Here is a 23,571-nt window from a genome sequence, read left to right on the forward strand (position 1 = left end):
GATTTTTTGATAAAAAAAATCCACAGCACAAAAATTTTTAGCACAACAGCTTAGGCAACAAAAGTAGAAGGGGTTGCTGCTAAACTTAGGCAGCCGATAACAAGAAAAATAACCAGAGATCCTGTCGAGATATTGGAGACTTTGACATTTTATGAAAATTTGTATAAAGCAGAGAAGCATGGAAATCACAAAAAAGTACAAATTAACATATTTTTGGAAGACTTAAATATGCCAATCCCTCTACCATATTAAATCCTCCTCCTCCATCAACTGCCTTAACAACACCACTGTAACAGCCAATACCCACACCAGACTCCTTGGAGTAATCATAGACAACCAACTTAAATATGACCTCCATGTACAACACTGTGTCAAGAAAACCTACCAAAAGCTTGTTCTTTTCTATAGAAATAAAAGATTCCTCACACCAAACTCCAGAATTTGACTACCCCAAGCTTATCTTCTCTCTCACCTATTCTATGGCTCTCAAATCTTAACTAACCTACAGTCCTCACTACTCTCCAAACTCAAAACTACCTACAACAAAGTAGCAAGATTTGCAGCTAATTTGCCCTTAAAATTACACCACTGTAACACTCTGAACACTCTAAACTGACATGAATTTCCTAACCAACTCTTATTTTACACAAAATCTTATCATCCATACCATCTTGAACAAACCCTCCTCCTGCCCTAACCTATCCTCTCTGGTTTCCCTCTACAACACCCGCTCGATCCCTCATAAGCTCTGATCAATGTCTCGTACAGATTCACAAGCCTAAAACATCTGTTAGACAAAATCTCTATAGCTACCTTCTCACTCTATCATGGAACAAGCTCCCTCTGGCACTCACAAACATTTTGCATGTCTATGAATTCAAAAAAACTCTTAAAAATTACCTAAACAGCACCCAATCATGTCTCTGCAATCACTCCACCTGAGCCCTTCCCTCTCTCCCATATTACGCTCTTCTCTCTCCTTACTCTCATTTCCTATCCCTCCCTTTGCTCTCCTTAACTCTCTAACACTAACCACCTAACAAATGGATTACCAGTCACCTATGTCTAACCACTCTCTTCACTTCCCAACGTCTGGTAACAGAATGCCTTTATCCCACTTGCAACTGCCTCATACTTAACATCCTCACACAATATTGCTGCTAAACATAAGTATCTGAAAAGCCCAGTTCTCCAAAGAGGACTATTCCTGTGTCATTTTCTGTCTGCTAGCTTATTGTCACTACCTGTTTCAAGATAAATATGTTACACTAAATGTAATTCTTACTCATTTTTTTACTTGTATCTAAAAGAACAACTGCTAATTTACTCTACTGTACATTTTTTTTGCCCTCATCTACAGCCCAGTAATTTGTATTGTATTACTGTATAGTAAGTTAATTTCTGTAATTTCTGCTTAATTGTAATGTGGAGCTTTTCTCCCCCTGGCATCCTCTGAAAAAAGGACACTTGCCCAGTCACACTATCTCAGTCAACAAATGTTAAATAAATAAATGCATAAAATAAAATAAAAAGGTGAGACTCAACAATTAACAGTTAAGATAGCAGGAGATGGGATAAACGTGGTGATGTATAACCAACCTGCAGGAAATTCTCAAAGAAAAGGTGGCATTTGTATGGAAATCTGGAAGCCTGGAGGGAAGAAAGTGATAAACATCTGGAAAGTTTTAACAGTATTTAAAAGAAAAGGACCCACCAACATCCTGTAAAAAGCTGTGGTGGCTGTAATACCTAAAGACAGTAAAAGCCTATCAGATTCAGATTCATACAAGCCCATTTCAAGTTTAAACCATGATTATAGTGTTTAAGTCTATAATGGCTAAATGAATGGCAAAGGCATTGCCAAAACTGACAGATATGAATCAATGTGTTTTTTTGTAGGGTAAGGCGAGCATTTGACAACATTAGCAGAATAAAGGTGATCACACGGAAGCAGAACATAAGAAAATACTGGTGGTATTTTGATGGATCTTGATGCAGAGAAAGCATTCGACAGAGTAAGCTGGGTTTCTGAGTAGGCCAATGGAAGCATTTGCATTCCCTGATTCAATAATAATGTTAATTAGGAGGATATATGAGGGAGGGTTCCTCTGACAAGCTGTTAGAACAGAGGAACCATGCAGTCTTTCCCTTCATTTGCATTATATTTAGAACCACTAGCAAAGAAAATAAGGGACTCAGAAATTCAGATACATAAATGAAATGCTAATCAAGAAAAGGTGGCTTTATTTGCAAGTGATATTATTTTGTACTTGATAAAGCCAGAAAAGGTCATCTCAGTATTGTGAAACATTCTGAAACAGTTTTTTTTTTTGGGGGGGGGGGGGATAAAATATTACTGAAGATAAAACAAAGGGTAAATTATGCACCCACATATGAACTGATTCAGCAATATCCATATTTATGAGGACATAATACAATGAAGTACTTAGGACCATGGGTTAAAAAGGATTCTGTTATGGCAGCTAAGGATATGTGGGAAGAGGCAAAACAAAAGATAATACAAAACCGAGAAGCTGGAAGCTCTTGTCTATGGGCATGTATAGAAAAAATTCAAGCAGCAGAAATGTTTAATCCCTTCAGTTTTATACACAGGTCAGGCATATTTCTTGCCAACCAGAGAAGATGTTGTGGATAGTAATTAACAAAGAGCTGAAGGATTTTATCTGGGAGGGGAGGAGGGCATGAATCAAGTTGGTTAAGTTGATTCTTCCAATAGAACAAGGTGGTTTAGGATTACCTGAGTAGAAGGGATATTTTGTGCTATGCAGTTAAGGGTCTTATACATAACACAAACAGAAAGCTACAATTCAAATTGGAAAGATAATGATGCAGAGATAAAATTCAAGAAATAAGGACAGAGTGGGATTTTGGATGCAGATCCTTAAGGAGAATAGCAGTCATACAGAACATTATATTCATAAAGTAGCAGAAAGTACTGGAAATGGAGAAGATACTCTGCTTATAGAGATGACTGAAATTATGGGTATAGCAAATAGGCAAGAGGGGGCTGGAATTTACTGGAGAAAACTAGCAAAGGAGCCAAGGTATTGGGAACAAATAATTAGACAGGAAAGGTACCAAAAACTGAAAAAAGCGCCAAAACTGCTGGAGAAAACTGGATAAAAGTGATTTATTCAATAATCCACAAAAGTCACACCAACCACATCAACATTAACGCCTTTAAATAAAACTGCGTTTTCGTCCTAATACACTGACTTCTTCAGATAACCTCTGACTAAAATATTGAACCTTTTATACATTAATTGAATACAAAATAACCAATCACACAAGTTCATGAATTAAGGAATTCATTTACAGAAATTCTTTAAAAAAGCAAGCACCTCTGTTAAGTCAATAATAATGTTCAGTATAAAGCACATAAATTAATACACATAATTTATTATCTAATCCTTCCATAAATTAATAAAATTCAATATAAAGTTCAAACTCGAATTTTGTAGTAACACTTTTAAATAAAAATTCAAATTCATCATAAATAAATAGATGAAATAACATATGTATATGTAAAATTTCTTAAAAAATAAATAAGAATAGCCTGCCATCTACTGGTTATATTACAAATTACATATTAAAAGTTTATAATTTTCCTGCTTTTAATTTTAAAAGTGGTACATTAGAAATAAATTCATTAAGACCCGGGGGGTAGTGGCATCAAGGAAAATTTGCCACCATAGCTCTCTAAATTCCAAATTCTCTTCCCACAACCCACCCATCACATCCTTCTTAACTTGTTCTAGGACCACAAAATAAAATTTAGCATTAGGACAGACTGTGGTATGCTTATATAAAGCATTTGTTTCTTTTTTTATAGAAATTTCATATTTATGCTCATAAATCCTCCTTTTTAATATTCTCTCCATTTTCCCCACATAGAAAGAATTACATTCTGAGCATAATCCTAAATAAACCACTCCCTTGGTCTCACAATTAAAATAGTCATTACTAATGATCCACCATTGTCTACTTTCTAAAAAAATGTTTTTCAGTATCAATAATATTGCCACATTGTGCACAATGCCCACATTTGAATGTGCCCTTTCTATTCCTCATGGATTTACAAGGGTCTTTATATTCCAACAATTTCTTAAAGGAATGTGAATTCTTATATACAACCTTACAACTAACTCCATTAATTAGTTCCAGGTCAGTCAAACTAATAAATTTGGTCCATTCCTTTTCAACAACCTTTTTTGTAATGTTATTGTTAAAGGCATTATATTCAAGAACTAGAGCTTGCCTATAGTCAGGTTTATTAACAACAGGGGGATTAGAAATATCCGGGGAGTCATAACCTACATTAATAGAGGCCCTATTTCCAAGGATGGGTTTGAATTTACCTCGTCTCCCATTCAATACTTCCTTCTTAATTTTATTAATAAATTCCTGGGGGTACCCTCTCTCTGAAAACATTTTACTTAATAAAATACATTCGTCCGTAAAATCAGCTTCCAGGGTGGTCATACGGCTTCCTCTGACAAATTGTCCCTTCACAATATTCTTTTTACAGTAATGTGGATGTGCACTTTAGAGATTGAAAATTAATATCTTAATGAATGTTTTTGTAAGGGAATAGTCCCTAAAGGACTAAGGGTTTTTAAATATCCCAATAATGTTCTTAATGGGTCTGTTTTTCATAAAGAGTTAATTGAGCTGTTTAATAATTGTGGTTTAGACATGTTGAAACTTATTATTAAGGAAAACAGTAGGAACCAGGTTGTTTTACAGAACGAAATAACAGAGCTTGACCAGTGTATAAAAGATGATTTAATTTTTACCATTAAGGAAGAGAATGATAAATATTTTAATATTAGGGGAGAGATTGATGGCAAGTGTATGGAAATTATTCAAAGGAAATTCAAGAAATTAGAACGTGCTACCGAAGAATACAAAAATGGTACAGTTTACCCTAAACCTAGGGTTACAGGTTTCTTGAAAAACCTTTATGGGAATAATAATGTTCAGGACAATCAGGTGGGTTTTGAGGATGACAATCTTTTTCAAGAAGGGAGACCTTCTTATGAAGAATCCCCCACCCCCCGTAGATCTGAGAGATTAATGAATAAACCTGGGTATCAAGAAAGAAATTTTCCATGGAGGGGGGAGAAGGGGGAGGGGGAAATACTAAATGGTGTACCCCCCCCCCAATAATCAATTTAATTGTAGTGATATTTTGGTCTGTGGTGTTAAACACACTTTTAATGATTTTAGCATTTACAATTTTAGTAATATATCATTGGAAAAAATAACATTTTAGCCTGCTTTCGAAAGGTTTTAAGTTTATACCCTACAAAAAGGGAGAACTTACACAGTCCCTGCTAGATATAAAGCTTTTTTTTAAGCAAAATCAACTTAAGCTTATTATTACCTTCTGAGGGGGATGTAGTTAACCAACACTTGAGGAGGAGAACCATTTTTAACCCACCCCTACATCCACAATTAAAAACTTTAGAAAATGTAATGGAAAAAGAATTAAGAAGCAAGTTTAAGAAAGTAGGGTTTAGGCCCAATTTGAGTAACAAAGAAAGGGATATTTTACAGATTTTGAGAGACAACTACAATATTAGAATTATGAAACCTGACAAAGGGGGAGGGGTAGTTATAATGGATAGTATTATATATGAAGGAAAAATGAATGAAATTTTAATGAACGAAGAAGGATATACCAACGTGTCAATTAATGAAGTAAACATTGCATATAATATGATTGATATTTGTTTAAAAGATATGTTATATGAAGGGTTATATGATAAAAAATGTGATTTCTTAAAAACTGACAAACCTAGAGTCCCCCCCATTTTTGGGATCCCGAAGATCCACAAAAATGAAAGTGATCCCCCCCTAAGACCTATTGTCTCAGCTAGTGGCTCGAAAACACACAGCCTAGCTAAGTTTGTTGATAATAAGTTAAAAGATTCCTGGATCAAGAAAGAATCTATTTTAAAAGACTCTTGGGATTTTCTTGAAGCCATTACTGAAGAGTTTTTCTGTGATAATTTGTTGTTTGTTACTATTGATATTATTGATTTGTTTTCTAGCATCCCCCATTTGGAAGGGATGGAAATGTTTGAGGAGACCGTGTTTCAAAATGACACATTATCACACAATGATAAAGTTGTTTGTGTATCACTAATGGATATGGTCCTTAAGTATAACTTTCTAAATTTTTGTGGGGAGTTTTATAAGCAAGTTAGGGGTGTTGCAATGGGGGCAGCCTATGCTCCCACCTATGCCAATTTGGTTTTGTCTAGGTGGGAGGAGTTATACATTCTTGAATCCAGTTTTTGGTCATGTTGGAAATTATACCGAAGATTCCTGGATGACATAGTAATTTTGTGGACAGGGGGTATTAGGAAATTGGAAGAATTTAAGGTATATTTGGGAGAAACAACTAAATTTCTAAAATTTACTTTCAATGTTTCCCCTGAGAAGTTACAGTTTTTGGATGTGGAAATTTATAAGGGGAGTGATAGATTTGAATCTACAATATTTAGAAAACCTACGTTTTGTAATTCCTTTTTGCACTATCAAAGTGCACATCCACATTACTGTAAAAAGAATATTGTGAAGGGACAATTTGTCAGAGGAAGCCGTATGACCACCCTGGAAGCTGATTTTACAGACAAATGTATTTTATTAAGTAAAATGTTTTCAGAGAGAGGGTACCCCCAGTAATTTATTAATAAAATTAAGAAGGAAGTATTGGATGGGAGACAAGGTAAATTCAAACCCATCCTTGGAAATAGAGCCTCTATTAATGTAGGTTATGACTCCCCGGATATTTCTAATCCCCCTGTTGTTAATCAACCTGATTATAGGCAAGCTCTAGTTCTTGAATATAATGCTTTTAACAATAACATTACAAAAAAGGTTGTTGAAAAGGAATGGACCAAGTTTATTAGTTTAACTGACCTGGAACTAATTAATGGAGTTAGTTGTAAGGTTGTGTATAAGAATTCACATTCCTTTAAGAAATTGTTGGAATATAAAGACCCTAGTAAATCCACGAGGAATAGAAAGGGCACATTCAAATGTGGGCATTGTGCACAATGTGGCAATATTATTGATACTGAAAAATTTTTTTTAGAAAGTAGACAAAGGTGGATCATTAGTAATGACTATTTTAACTGTGAGACCAAGGGAGTGGTTTATTTAGGATTATGCTCAGAATGTAATTCTTTCTATGTGGGGAAAATGGAGAGAATATTAAAAAGGAGGATTTATGAACATAAATATGAAATTTCTATAAAAAAAGAAACAAATGTTTTATATAAGCATACCAAAGTCTGTCCTAATGCTAAATTTTATTTTATGGTCCTAGAACAAGTTAAGAAGGATGTGAGGGGTGGGTTGTGGGAAGAGAATTTGAAATTTAGAGAGCTATGGTGGCAAATTTTCCTTGATGCCACCCCCCCCCAGGTCTTAATGAATTTATTTCTATTGTACCACTTTTAAAATTAAAAGCAGGAAAATTATAAACTTTTAATATGTAATTTATAATATAACCAGTAGACGGCAGGCTATTCTTATTTATTTTTTAAGAAATTTTACATATACATATGTTATTTCATCTATTTATTTATGATGAATTTGAATTTTTATTTAAAAGTGTTATTACAAAATTCAAGTTTGAACTTTATATTGAATTTTATTAATTTATGGAAGGGTTAGATAATAAATTATGTGTATTAATTTATGTGCTTTATACTTTACATTATTATTGACTTAACAGAGGTGCTTGCTTTTTTTAAAGAATTTCTGTAAATTAATTCCTTAATTCGTGAACTTGTGTGATTGGTTATTTTGTATTCAATTAATGTATAAAAGGTTCAATATTTTAGTCAGAGGTTATCTGAAGAAGTCAGTGTATTAGGATGAAAACGCAGTTTTATTTAAAGGCGTTAATGTTGATGTGGTCGGTGTGACTTTTGTGGATTATTGAATAAATCACTTTTATCCAGTTTTCTCCAGCAGTTTTGGTGCTTTTTTCAGTTTTTGGTTTCTTTGTTGTGCCATTTTCCTTTGGTTTAGACAGGAAAGGTAACAGAATAGGAAAAGGCCAAGAAGACTTTTGGACTGCAGGCTATAGACTGCCTTGTCTATCATGGATTGACAGAGCAGAGGCAAAGAGAAATGTACATGGGGGTAGCTGCCAAAAAAGCAATTACTAGAAAAGTCTAAACCAACCATATTTGAATTAGTGAACACTGTAACAGAGATAAAAGAACTGACAATGGGCCCTTGTAAAAAGGTTAGAGCAAATTACATAGGAAAAAATGGAAATTGTAGGGATAACACATGCAAAACATGTTTTGGAGAAGGAATGAGGTTTAAGGGAAGGCAGGAATTGACCAAATTATGTAATGTTTGATTGATTATACTGTACAAAAGAATATATATGATGTATAACATTTGTAACTGAGTACAAGGTAATATGGTTTGCTTTCTTTTCTCTCTCTCTCTCTCTCCATATATATATATATATATAAAAAGTATGTCTATGACACAAGTGACAATTCAATAATTCAATAAAGTTGTTTATAAAAAAATATTACAACTCACAGTGCAAATATAAATAGTTTTCTTCAACATCATCTAAGGTTTTACGTGATTCCTCGTTTTGCAAATATTAATATGCATATGGAGGTAATGCATATCTTCATAATTACAAGCAAACAATGACCACTTTTCTTGGCATTGGTTCTACGTTAGTGCAGTTAATACAAAAAAAAAAAACACACAGAAAAAGAAAGTGAGACAATAGTATAATACAAACAGAGCTAATACTAGAAATGTACTACACTATACAAGGAAGCATATTTTTAAATTTTTTCCTGACACATTTTTGAATTTATCATTTTATTCCTCGTTCATGTGGCTCTGAGTGTACTAATAGGTTTGCAATACTTAAGGCTGTGGAAAAAAGTAACTGTAGACCCACCATATGTACTACACAAACCTGTAAGTACTGCAGTATGGCCTCCACCACAGGCAACCTGGACAACCTTTCCTGCAATTCCTGGAACACACTGTGGAATCTTGGTTTCAGACAACTGCTCAGGTAGCAATCCCAATTTTCCATTGTCAGACTCACCAAAGGTATACAAACGACCATCTCCTACACACACAAAAAGAAAAGAAAATAGAAATGAACAAGCATGAGATTCTAAAGATCGAGTGCCGCTACATGTTTATTAGGTGGAGTGGACTATGAGACCCCTTACTACATAACAAAAAAGAATCTAATTTAGTTACATGGTAAACACAACAATATACATACATCAATCACTGTACACATATATACTGTAACAGATTTTAAATACAGAATGATTAATTCACTTAAAATTACTTAGTGTTATTCATTCCCTGAATGATTTAAGAAGCAACACAACCACTATATACATTATACTCTTATTTACTTTAATAAATCATTTAAATTAACACAATGAGTTTTTGGAAAGATATGGCAAACAGATTTTACATTAATTCACACATAGTCTGTTTTACACTTTTACTATTTTGGAAAAAAGTTGCTTCATTCACTTAATTTGTGTTGCAACAGAGAGATTACCAGGTATGTACAAAATAGGTCTAGCTTCTAAACAGCCTAGATCTTTAATTCAAAGTACTTCTAGAACACAAAATGACTGTCAAAACTTAATTGATGCAAAAACTGAAACAGATATGGTCACTGATAACCAGTACTATGGAAAAAGTACAGTTGTGTACCTACCATAAATGTAGATGTTCGAGTGTATTCACTGTTGCAGTCATTTACAATTGGGTTATCCTGCTGGCAGGCTACCCACAGTCGGCCTGAATTCCAAAGTCTAGGTCCGGCGTCGGTTGGTGTTGCCTCCTCCCTGATGTCAGTGCGCCAGGGGTATAAAAGATGCAGCCAACACCATTTTCTTCAGTTTTTCTTGCCCCAGATGTCAGGTGCCCCAGAAGGGTAGGCTAAAAATATGTCTATAAAGTATGCATGCCACAAGTAACGAGTTTCCTTCATCTACAAGCAAATACACCACATAGGTTGTATAGAATAGAGAAGTACAGAAATGGTACAGCAAAGAAAAAGGGGGATGGTGGCTGGGTAACCTGGACTGCAACAGTGAATACACTCGAACATCTACATTTATGGTAGGTACACAACTGTACTATGTTCATCGTGTTTCACTGTTGCAGTCATTACAACTGGGTTGAATCCCAAAGCTAAGGTTGGGAGGCTGGAGCTAAATAGAATTAGGAGTGGCTATGAGGCCCTGCAGGACTGCAGTGGCAAAGCCTGCCCTGGATTTGGAGTAGAGTGGTAAGTGGTAGTGCTTTGTAAAGGTGTGCACTAAACTCCAAGTTGCAGCCTCTAAAATGTCTTTGGTTGGCACTCCTCTGAAGAAGGGTGCTGAAGTGGCTGCTGCTCTGGTTGAATGTGGCCTAATGTCCTTAGGCACTGATTTGCCATGTTGAGAATAGCATAAACGAATGCAGTGACCTATCCAGTTGGAAATAGTCTGCTGTGAGATAGCCTTTCCTTGTGATCCTGCAGCATATGCTACCGGTAATTGCTCAGTCTTTCTGAAAGCTTTGGTTCTGTCCAAGTAGAAGCGCAGTTGTCTGTGTATGTCCAAAGAATGCAGAAGTTTCTCACCCTTATTCTACGGGTTTGGATAAAAGGTAGGCAAATGAATAGTTTGGTTGAGGGCCACACTGGACACTACTTTAGGCATAAATGTGGGGTTTGTCCTTAGAGAAACCCTATCTGGATGAAAAATGATAAAAGGTTCCACAGCCATGAGTACTTGTAGCTCTGAGACTCGTCTTGCAGAGGTTATTGCTAGGAGCAGAGCTGTTTTCCATGATAAAAAATTTATGTCAGCTGTAGCGGCTGGCTCGAAAGGAGGCAGAGTGAGTTTTTCCAAGACATAATTGAGGTCCCATGCAGGAACCGATTATCTCCTAGGATGCCGTACGTTTCTGGCTCCTCTGAGGTACTGCCTTAATAAAGGATGAGAAAAAAATAGGTGGCTCTGTATTGCAATGAGCTGAAATGGCACAGGCATGAATCTTAATTGATGAAAAGGATAGGCCTTTGTCCAGCATCTCAGTTAAGTATTGTAAAATCTGAGGGATATTTGGAACAGTCATGTTAATTCATTGTTCCTGGTTCCAAGCACAGAATCTCTTCTATTTTTCTGCATAAGGTTTTCTGGTACTAGGCCTCCTGGCCTCCAAGATAACATCCATCACCGCTTTAGAGAGAGATGTGTTTTGAAGAGTTACATTATCCGTCATGCTGCCAGATTTAAGGTCCTGAGTTGGCTGTGCAGGATCTGATTGTTTTGTTGGGTCAGTAAGTGAGGAATGTGAGGTAATGCCCATGCTGGGCATTGAGTCAAGTTCCTGAGGATTGGGTACCAGTGCTGGCGGTGCCAGTCTGGGGCAATCAGTATCATTTTTGCCTTCTCTTGTCTGACCTTTAGGAGTACCTTGGGTAGGAGAGGCAGCGGAGGAAAGGCATATACTGTTAGGTTTTTTCAGCTGAAAGATAGAGCATCCACTTTCCATGCTTGCTTGTGATAAGTCCTTGTGCAGAATCTCTGTAGTTGGCAGTTGTGAGGGGAGGCAAACAGATCTATGTCCGGGCATCCCCAATTCTTTGTTATCATGCTGAAGACTCATGGATCCAATTTCCACTTGTGGAGATCCATGGGGTTTCTGCTTAGTTCATCTGCCAGAGTATTTATCCTTCCTGGAAGGAATTGTGCTTGCAGATGTACCTGGTAAGTCAATGCTGTGTCCCATAAAGTCATGGCTAGTCTGCAAAGGGGGTAGGAATGTGTTCAGCCCTGCTTGTTTATGTACCACATGACTGTAGTATTGTCCGTCCTTATCAGCAGTTGTCCCGGATGAATTAGGTCCTTGAAGGCTGTCAGGGCATTTTGAACAGCTAGCATCTCTTTTTGGTTGATATGTAGACACATTTGGATTGTGGACCATGAGCTCTGAATACATCTTCCAGCCATGTGGGCCCCCCAGGCGTAATCCGATGCATCTGTTGTCAATGTCTGCCTGGCTGGGAGTATGGTGAATGGCTGCCCCTTGTTGTGGTGACCGGCCTTCGCCCACCATCGAAACCCCTGTTGCAGGCATGGAATGAGTGTAACTATTGTTTCCAGGCTGTGGCAATGTTGAGTCCAAACACTTTTTAGATACCATTGTAGTTTCCTCATATGCAGTCTTGCATATGGAATTAGCAGAATGCAGGATGCCATGAAGCCCAAAGCCTGCAGAATTTTTCTTGCAGTTACCTGGGTGTTTGTTGCCAACTTTTTGAAATAAGTAGTCAGTTGCCTTTGTTTGTATGGCATGAGATAAGCCATCTGGGCAGTCGTATTTAAGCTTGCACCCAGGAATATTATCTCTTGAGAGGGTACAAGTTTTGATTTATTTTTGTTTACTGTGTACTCTAGGCATGTTAACAATCTTTTTACAAACGCCAGATGCTGTAGTAGTGTGTCCTTTTTCTCTGCTTGAATAAGGCAGTCATCCAAGTAAGGATATATTTGTATTCCTCTTTGTCTGCAAAAAGCAATCACTGGTGCCAGGCATTTTGTGAAGACCCTGGGCGCAGTAGATAAGCCAAAGGGCAGTGCAGAGAATTGGTAGTGCTTCAGCCAGCTGTGAATCTGAGGTATCTTCTGCATGATTGTCTGACTGGAACATGCAGGTATGCCTCTTTTAGGTCTAAAGTTACAAGCCAAGCTTTCTTGCCCAGCATGGGCAGAAGCTGCTGCAAAGTCAACATTCTGAATTTTGGAATATCCAGGTATGTGTTTAGAATAGATAGTTCCAGTATTGGCCTCCATGCTTTGTCCTTTCTGGGCACCAAGGAAAGTCGTGAGTAAAATCCTTGCCCCTGCTCTTGTTGTGGTACTTGCTGAATGGCCTTCATGTCCATGAGGGATGAAACTTGTTTTTGTGCCTCTGCCCATTGATGTTTTGGCAGGTCCGGCATACTATTTGCCCTTGGCATGGTGTAAAAGTGGAACCTGTAGCCTTGTGACACTATGTTCAAGACCCATTTGTCCTGGGTGATTAGGTGCCAATTTTGAGAAAAAAAGTGCTAGTTTTCCCTCTAAAGGAGCTGACAGAAGATAAGTGCTTGGCGCTGGCAAGGGGAAGACATTGGGACTGCTTTCTGTATGGCTGTGATTTGTCTTCTCCGCTTTTGGAGGTAGAACCACCCCATTGTTTAGAACTGTATGAGCCTTGGGGCTGGGATCTGCCTCTAGGGCGTCTGTATCTGCCTCTTTGTGGCCTGTCTGACACTGGAAAGGACCAATTCTTTGTAGGCCAGTGACTACTAAATCTTGAAGGCTGTACCTGTAAGAAATCCTTGACTGTCTGCATAGATTTGGCTTTGTCCTCCATTTTCTTCAAAACCTCTTCTGCTTTAACACCAAACAAGGTATCATGCTGTAATGGAGCATCTAATAATTTTGCTTTAACATGATCAGGCAGATTCTGTTCCTTTAACCAAGCATGCCTCCTAATGACAGAACCCGTAACAGCGGCTCTGCAGGAGGCCTCCAAAGAATCAAAACCACATTGTAAAGTATGCTTTCCAACTTGTTCAGCTGCATGCAATAAATCCTGCATTTCTTTATTTTCTGCACATTCAGAGTTTGTCAACATTTTATGTTTAAGCAGTGACATAATGTATTGCTGATATTTAAGCATATGAAACTGACAATTTAAAGCCCTTATAGCCAAGGTAGCGGATGTGTATATCTTTTTTCCCCATCTCTCCAGTGCCCTGGAATCTCTGTCAGAGAGGGTAGGGTTTTTTGCAGTGGAAGCCTTGACCCCCTTGAGACCCTGAGAGATAGTTTCTGGGTCAGCAGCAGAGTTTTTAAAAAGAAATTTGTGGGAGTCTGTGACGCCGTAGTATCTGTCTGGCTTAACAGGAGCTGGAGGTAAGGAGTTTGGAGTCAGACTGGACTCTGAAAAAACATCATCTACAATGTCTAGCACAGGTGGAATAGCCAGGGGCCTGTGCTGAGGCAGTAAAAGAAAGTCTCTGAGCCTTTTCTAAGATTCTGAGTAATCTTGGCTCTCCCAGTGGAAATGCTTCCTCATGGTATGCAGTGCTTCCCCAAGAGAATAATCCTCAGGAGGAGAAGCTGAGGGGATAGATTCTTCAGCATCAGAATCCTCATAAGGAGGAAGATTATTCCGATACAAAGGCAGTCAACGTGGCAAAAGATACTCAAATTACACCTAAGGATTGTCAGGTGTATGGAAAGAGTAAAAGATCTTTTTACTACTGAAAATGTCTGAGCAAATAAAGAAACTCACAAAGTTTGGAAATGAGTTGAAAGATATTGGAGATATGTTGCAGCTTTTAATGGACTGAAATACACCAGGCACTAAAAGAAGACCCAAGAATAGAATAGATGTATGCTTCTGTGTGCTTATTAAAAAATATGTTGGTTCACACCAATCTCAAAACTTGACTCAAGAAAGAGTTTGCCACAACCCTAACTGCTGGAGGTGAAACAAAGCTGTACAAGAAAAAGGTGTGGAAATATGTGAAATACTGTTGCGTTTACAGTAATCTATATTTAAAAAGTAGTTTGAGAAACCAAATGCAATCTAAAAGACAACTTCCGCTGATATACTTGAGTCTCATACCACATTCAAGGAGCATGGTTAGTGAATAAAAGCAAAAGCACTAAATTTGTACACTGGTGTTTACTGCTTATATATCTGAGCATTTCTAAACAATCCTACCCTGGTTTGTGACTTACTGCTCGCAACGTCAAGGAACTGCAACTTTTGTCTGGCTTGCAGAACTTGTATGGTCAGAACAACTTTACTGTTCTTACTTTATAATTTAGTTGTATATTGCTGGTGTAATTTTTTTGCCATAGAAGTTGATTTAAGTTCTCTTTGAATTCTGTGGTTACTGATTTTTATTATTCTTTTCTTTGGCAATATTTTATTCATTTGAAACTGAATATGGATTCCTTAAATGAGTATGCAATTAACGATTTGCTAATGCACAAATATCTTGTACAGTGTAATAAATACTATGCATATTTAAAGGTAACAGCTGATTACACTGATGACCTGTGTTCCTCGTGTCAAAAGTTGGATGATTTGCTTACCATTGTTAGAAGTAAATCTAGACTTAATGATGAGGATTGCACTTGTGGAATTGGCAAGGCTTGCAGAACTGTTGTTTCATATATTAATGACTGGACTGATGAACTAAATAATGTTAGGCATAGAACAAATAGAACACATTTAGGAAATGATGCATCTATTGTCTGCAAAGATCTTCAACCCCTACGAAACAAGATGATGCCCTTGACAACTTTGGAACTCTAGATGCAAGTATTCAGCAAGCTGAGGATCCAGTCTGTTTACAAGGAATCAAAGAAAAAAAGAAAGGAAGAAGTTCACAACAAATAACAAGGAAGAAAAAGAAATTGATTAATGACGGTACAGTAAAGAGAAGACTTAGTAAAATGGACACTGCTTTGTTAAGTACCACACAGGTTACAGGGAATGATGACATTTTTCTATCAGAAAACCTTCAGTCTACTGAAAAAGGCATAATTTTCCAACAGAGAAGGTAGAAAAAAGAGGCAAGGTAAGGTGAAAAGGAAGAAATCAAAACTGAACATGGAAGGATTGAAGAACATTATTATAAGAAAAAAGAAGAGAAAGACAGATGTTGACAACATGGCTCAAGCTGCGGATTTACACCACCAGCTGGATGAGAATTTAATACACAATGAAAACAGTGGGATTAATAAGACTAATAGTGATGAAGTTCTATCCTTCATAATAACTGATAGAGCAGATATTATTGTATTAGAAGCTGAAGATTCTTCAATGAGCTGGCCAGCAAAGACATTCTTGTAATTGGAGATACAATTATTAGAGGAACTGATACTTATATTTGCTGAAAAGATAATGAACATCGAATAATCTTATGCTTGCCAGGAGCAAAAATAGAAGATGTGAGACAAGCCTGGACCGCCTTAATGTAAGGAAGTATGGAACCGTTTTTATTCATTTTGGTACAAATGATGTCATCTGCAAGGATTCTCTGACTGTTAGCAGGGAACTGACAGCCGTCTTAGTACAGCTTGTATTGGTGTTGGGACATATTTTTCACAAATTGCCTATAGAAATAGGTCACTGTGAATGAAAAGACTTTTTGGGTAAATACCTACATGGAAAAATGTCCTGTTTTAAAAAATGGAAATGTGGAGAGCTTCCAAGCCTAGTTTTGGGCACACATTTGTTCATACAGGATGGCGTGCATTTGTCAAGATCAGGGAAGAGAATTTTTGCAGCAGATATTTTGCAATATTTGACAAACACTAGGCAGGATTTTTGCCAGGTCGAAAATTTAACAGTTCACAGATATGCAACACTTGAAGCATCTCTGCTGATTGTTAATGCTAGGAGCACTAATAATAATTTTTTTTTATTAGAAAATTTGCTACGTTCCCACAAGATTTATGTTGTTATTGTTTGTGAATCATGGTTAAAGAACAATGACTGGAAACCAGTTCTGTCAGGGTATAAATGTTTTTACTGTAACAGACATTCTAACAAAAAATCAGGTGGAGGTGTTATGATAGGGATTAAAGATAGTAAAATGAGGCCTGTGATTATTACATGTTCGGTGATAACACCAATACTATACACTGTGTAACTGTAACAATAAAGACAAACCTGGAACATCCAACAATTGTTGGAGTGTACAGACCACCAAAATCAAGTGCAGGTGACCTACAGGAAGTCATATATTTCTTGCATGAAACATAGGAGGGAAGAATAATATTAGCTGAGGACTTAAATGTACCAGAAACAGACTGGAATAATATTGATTCAACAGCGTTAGTAAGGAAATTATTCACAACATATATTCAGGAACAACAATTGCTTCAGATTGTAAAAAAAAAACTCCAAGGGAACTGAACATACTAAACATTTTTTGTGTTCCTAAAGAAATTGTTGTTACTTCAAGACAGGTTTTACCACCATTGATATACAGTGCTCATGGGGTTATAAAGGTTAATTTGTTGCTAAATAATTCTGCCAAACTGAAATCTAAACAGTGATGGCTGGTGACTTCAAATCAAAGGGGGGCTGCAGGAGACAGCTGAATGGGTTGGGCCAACGGGAAGGGGTGTGGCCAACTAGAAAGGGGACGGGTTATGCTAAAAACAGCAAAAACTGGGACTTTAATTAAATATGCTGCCCTGGGTGCCATTGCCAAACTGTCATTATGAGAGTCCAATCAAGACAAAATGAATTGTAAAAGAAAAAAAATTCAATGCATTGGCTACATGACAGCTTACTTAATATCTAGATGGCAACAAAAGGGTTATGAGGCATGAAAAAATACATTACTTTTTAAAAACATTACTGGAATGCCAGTCAAAATCAAGTATAAAAAAACAAGCAGCACTCAACGCAAACCACTTCTCCTTGCACTGCAGTTTTAATTATAATTTATATTAAGCTTTATAAAAGTACCAAGTAACATGCTGAAAGTAGCAATATCCCCATTTGTAAAAATGTTTTTTATCCAAAAAAGACCTGCTACCTAATAAAATCTACTTGTTTCATGGGGAAAACATGGTCAAAGTAAAAAATGAACAGCAACCAAGAAACAAGCTCAAGATAAATTGCTTAAAGGATTACTGCACAGGTTATGGACCACACATGACAGATTGGCATTTTGTTTAGTTACGGGTAAAGCCTGCAAAGATGACTGCCAGTCTCCAATAAATGTAATGAGCTTCTGAAAATACTGTAATCCTGTCTTTTATTACAAATACTGTCATATGCATTTCAATAACTAAGGCTTATACGCTACCTAGTTAAGTAAATATTCTCTGCATGGCAACAACAAAAAGGCTTTCATTGTTGGTAATTCTTTAACAGTATGCTTATTAAAGCTTCCTTGCATCTTACAGTCTCATGCAAGTTTACTTGATGGTCATTAAAGCATTGCTACTTAAACACAGAGCAACAAGCACTGCAACAGCATGCATTTTCTGAATAAATCGACAGTATAAAAATATGACAGAAAACCAGGACAGTCTGCAAAATCAAGAACAGATGAAAAGCCACTGTAGTACTTATGTCTACATTGGATGGGGGGATACTCTGCACACTTACACTGCACAACTGCTCCTTGCCTTGCTTGGACACATCCAGAGTCACTACATGGGGGAGTGGGGTGCAACAAGTATTTCACAATTTGAAATGTCTCTGGCTGACGGTGATGGCACTGACACATTTGTCATACCTCTCAGCCTCAGAGCAAAAAATCTGGACAAAGCTATAAACAGAAGTGGGACAAAGTCCCACACATAAGGACAATTTTTAAATATTGCTCTTATAAACGTAGAAAGATAATAGAATAGTAGGTCTTGCATTAGTATGAATTTTCTGAAGGGTATGAAATCTAAAACTCAAATGTCTGTCATTATTTTTTAACTTCAGTCTTTAATGATTTGCCACTAATTTGCCAGAAAAAACACAATTTTATGAAAAACGGACCAAAAATGTGATGCAAAAATATAAAACAGCCACACAATACAGCTGGGAACCTGTCAAAGAAGGGACACTTTTTAATATTAGTACTGTTAACTTGACAAAATAAGAGAATCTACATGCATTTCTGAAATTAAAAGTAATCTATAACTGATCATTACAGTTATTTATTAATTGTAAACCCTCCACGTTTTCTTCCAAATTTGCCATTTTGCAGAGGGATTATTAGGGGGAGAGCAACATTTTGAGCCAAAATCACAGACAGTTTAGAGGTTTGGATATACCTAATTATATAAAGTGATTTATTTGCACATACCTCTCATCCTCAACGCAGAAAATCTGGACAAGGCCAAATATATTGGGGGAACATACAAATAGTACTACAAATTGCTCTTGTATAAACTTTGTCAGTTGACAACAGGTTTTGCTTTAGCATGTATTTTTCTGAAGAGTATGAAGTCTGAAACTCAATGTCTGTCATTATTTAGTGACTTAATTCCTAAATGATTTGTCAGAAAACCACACATTTTATGAAGAACAAACCAAAAATAAGAAGCAAAAATCTATTCATTCTGCAAAAATCTGGACAGTTAAGAGGTATAGTTCAGCCGGGGTTGTCTGAGTTTGCCGCCCTTCCCCCTCACAAAATCATGGTCGAATTGGGCCTCCCCCGTGCAGCTATTCCAATGTCCCATTACTTGGCTATTTTGCCCCATTTATCTTAAACACTGTAATGCACTTACTGCTTTACTTCTACGATGATTTAGATTTCATTTAAAAGTTTTATTTTACATTTTACAGCACAAACACTAATAGACATCTGCTAAACAAAGCAATGCAGTCTCACAATGAAAATAGGCTTAGCATTAAAACTTTTCTGCCCTTGAATCTCACATTCATTGAAACAGCATTGAAACTCACATTCAAAGAAAATACATCTGCCCGGTGTCAGATAATACATGTGTTCTTTGATACACCTTCCTGATTGCATTAAAGTATATTCCTCGTATAATACAATACAGCTGTTAGAGGGCATTTTAAATTTGTTTTGTGCATTTTTCCAGTAAACAATGAAACAAAATGCATGCACTAATAATGACAAAACTGCCCAGTTCAGAACATTTCCATCATAAAAGTATACTCAAACGTCTACAATCCACCAGTGACAGTAACTATGCACAATCTCTTTAGAAGTAAAAGTCATCTAAATAATTCCACATTAAAGAGCTCTGTAACTAATGAAGAGGTTGCTGCTAGCAAACAACTTTAATATTTCATTGTTTCATCTACAATTAAAGTGCCTGTTGCTATTGAATAAATTGCCTATTTTACAATAAAAAAGATAAGCTAGTAATACTGGAATAGGGAATAGATGGCAAATTAATAACACATTAATTGTTACTATCTCTACCAAAGAGGATATTCGCAGGACTGTAGCATCCACCCCCTTTAAAAGTACAACACAGTACAGTATCAGCAATGCATCTATACACTGTGGGAGTAGAACCCACAACCTTTTGCAGCAAAAGCAAGTACACTACTTGTTGTGCTATTAACAATACAAGCAGACTCAACATATGCAGCATTAAACTTCTCTTCAATTGCTCAGCTCCTTGAAAAATCCACTCTCAACGTTGAAGCATAAGAAATCTGGAAAAAGCCAAAATTTATTGGGGGAGGGACAAAAGCAGAAAAACTAGGGACACATTTTAAACATTGCTTGCGCAATCTTGGAAAGTTGCCAGAATAAAATGCTGTGTTACCACCATGCATTTCACCCAGAAGCTCCCTTCACTCTGGAATAAAATCCCAGTCCAGGTTAGGCAGAGTCCCTCATTGACTCTCTTTAAGAGGAATCTTGATGAGTGGATGGGAGATAGTAGGTTTACCCCGGGTATCACTTCTGTGTCACTGTTAGACAGAGGCACAGTATACTAACCTCGAAAAAGAGCATAGCAAAATTCATTTAAAATGGGTGGCGAAAGGCAAACACACTCTGGCTAGGCTTATAAATGCCCTAGGGCAGATAACCTAGTATGAACCTATGAACATCTTGAATCCTGGACCCTGTGCATTACAGTCACAGCAACATATCACTATGCCAAATCACTTGTATCTTGAAAGACAGGTAGATTGAAACTTAAATGGCTATCATTTACTGAATTCAATTCTCACCATCGCTATCAACCTCTTAGCAGAAAACACCTAGACAAAGCCAATAATGGGGAAATACAGCTCCCAAACATATTCAGTGAATTTGGTTCTCACCATAGCTCTCAACGTCTTAGCACAAAAAGCTTGGAGAAAGCAAATAATGGGGGAATATAGCCTCAAAAATAGGGACAAATTTCAAATATTGATCTTATAAACACAAAATTGCTAGAAAAAAAGATTTTGTGTTACCATGTACTTTCTGAAGAATATGAAGTCTGAAATTCAAATGCCTATTATTATTCAAAATCCAGAAAACCACAATATGAGGCAACAATTTTACAAGTGGTGGTGGATAGGGAATTCAAGTTCTTGCTACATGGTCCCAAGGTAGAGGGTTTGAGTCTAGACACCAGGTATATCTCCTGAGTTCTATCTAGCCACCAGGTGTATTTAACTGGGGCATTTCTCTCACACACACACACACACACACACACACACACACACACACACACACACACACACACAATCTTGAGTCTCGGCAGACCTAAACTTTTCTGTAAAAAAGCTAATAACCTAACAGAGCAAGAAACACATTCATCATCAAATATGCCCTGCTCTACCTTGACCTTTGCAGTCTTCCTTAAAAAAATCACTACTTTCCAAATTATACTGAGCAAAAATCCTCACTCTCTGGATGATGTACGATCTCCCCAATAATTCATCTCTCCTTTCAACTTCATGTTAAAGAAAAAAAACCTTCTTCCACTCCTCAAAACAAATTCCACTAGGTACCCCAAGAGGTACAGACAATATACACACCTCTAGACTATCATTTAGAGACTCTCTCTCTACCATTCTTTGATATCTACAACCTGTACCTCACACAAAACATTATGCCAAATTTATGGAAATCAGCCTTTGTCAAACCCTTACCCAAATGAGCTAAACTCACCAACACTTCATCTTCCCCACCTTTGATAATTGACTTATACTCCACTAGTTATTGATAACATCCACCACCACAAATTGCTGTTTCACAAATATAGCTTCCAAGCAGGACACAGCAATATGGAGATTTACATATGAAATACTCTTTATATGGACAAAGGTATCCTTAGAGATGCAACTTTTACCAACCTAAGTAAAATCTTTAACCTTCTAAACCATTCCATCCTCACATGCCCAATTGTAGCATCTGAGTTAAGTCCAGAAACAATATGCAGATTCTTGGGTGTATATCTAAACATCGAACGCTGAAAAGTTTGAACACCAAAACCTAGAACTTGAAAGTTTGAAGACTGACAATATCGAAGCAGCGGAACATCAAATTCTTTCCCAGGGAAAGAATTTGGTGGGCTGTTTCCACGGCTTCGCTACCTCCTCCACTGTGGTGCGATCTCAGAGTTGGTATATTTAAGTAGGGGGTGTGGGAAGCACAGCCCCCCCATTGGGGGGTGTGAGAGGCAAAGCCCCCCACATAGTTTTTAGTGTTCATGTGTTTCGCATTTTGTACTGGAAAAGCGATTTTTTTCTCTGGGAAAAAATCGCTGTTCTCAATCTTCGAGGTTTTCAGCTTTCGTAATTTTGGGTTTGATGTTGTAACGTTCAAAGTTTTGATACTTCGATATTATGATATAGACCCCAGCCTCCCTAATCAGAACTTTTCAGTCAAAATCAGATAATGTATTTCACCCAAAGATCTCTTAAAAGTGCACCTCGATTCAATTCTGAGCCCTTTACTAATTTTCCATTTTTTTACCATCTCAATCTTGCTATAAATTGAGAATTTGCTCCTATACCACTCCAACAACTCATTTCATATCCTTGAACACGAATTACAAGCCCACTTCAGTTCACTCAATACCCAAACTAATACAAAATCTACTCCTTAGCTCATCCAAGACTAAAGGCATGATCTTTAGGGCAAAATCTAGACTTGTCACTTACCTGTATTTTTAATATGTAAAGAGTTAGCAAGTTTGACAAAACCTGCATTGGTAATTCCTTTAGATAGCCAGGATTACTGCTGGATTTTGCTGTCATCTTTAATACATAGACAAAAGCAGGCAGAAGGCAGAGATAAATCCAATTATATTTTAAGCCAGGAAAATATCCCATTTTATGTTCTATTCTGCCAGACCAGCATAGGAAAAAGGGTCATTCTCTCACAGCTGGTATATGGGCTGCCACATGCTATTCAAATCCTTTAAATAAAATATGATGATTTATCACTCTCTCCTAGCCAAGAACATCACTATCTAACAATAGAAAAAGGCAAATGGCTTCCTGTAAGACATGCAACTGACTTCTTACTGGTCTCTCAGTTACTTAAACTCTTGCACTGTAAATCCTTTAGCTGTTAAACTCATTCTAAAGATATCCTCCTACAACCTCAGGAGCCAGGACTGGAATGAACTTGTGCCTGAAAGTCCAGCAACCAAACTTCAATGCACCAACCATTGCTTCTATACACTTTGTCTGAAGCTATGGGAATCTCTCCCTTCTCATCTCAAAGAAATCACTGCTTAACAATCACTCCAGACCAATGTGAAAGACTACCTTTTTAAACTATTCCAAATGCAAATACCATCATTAGGAACATGTTAAGTCATCTCTGTTTACATTATATTCTCATATGTAACGTTCAGCTGCCAACAGACTTAATATAACTGTTTTACCACCTACTCGTATCATCCAACATCTAGCTTGCCTTTGCTACCTATCCCCCCTCAAATTCTTTTTCTTCTCATCCCGTTTAAAAAAAAATACATATATATATATATTTATATATGG

At 36.9% G+C, this 23,571-nt stretch overlaps 1 protein-coding gene across 1 annotated transcript in view; it reads right to left on the reverse strand.

Moving 5' to 3' along the window:
- Nucleotides 1-23,571, reverse strand: part of LOC122802170 (X-linked retinitis pigmentosa GTPase regulator-like) — a gene marked incomplete at its 5' end in the record, with an annotated part of 1,226,514 nt that overhangs the window by 381,936 nt on the left and 821,007 nt on the right. Inside the window, one exon of the mRNA XM_044071841.1 lies at nt 8,999-9,157. Within this exon, the coding sequence (XP_043927776.1) occupies nt 8,999-9,157 (159 nt within the window). The remainder of the gene's footprint in view (nt 1-8,998; nt 9,158-23,571) is intronic.

The sequence above is a fragment of the Protopterus annectens genome, chromosome 5.part0 (genome assembly GCF_019279795.1).
Source record: "Protopterus annectens isolate FY-2018-M chromosome 5.part0, PAN1.0, whole genome shotgun sequence".
Lineage (NCBI taxonomy): Eukaryota > Metazoa > Chordata > Ceratodontiformes > Protopteridae > Protopterus > Protopterus annectens.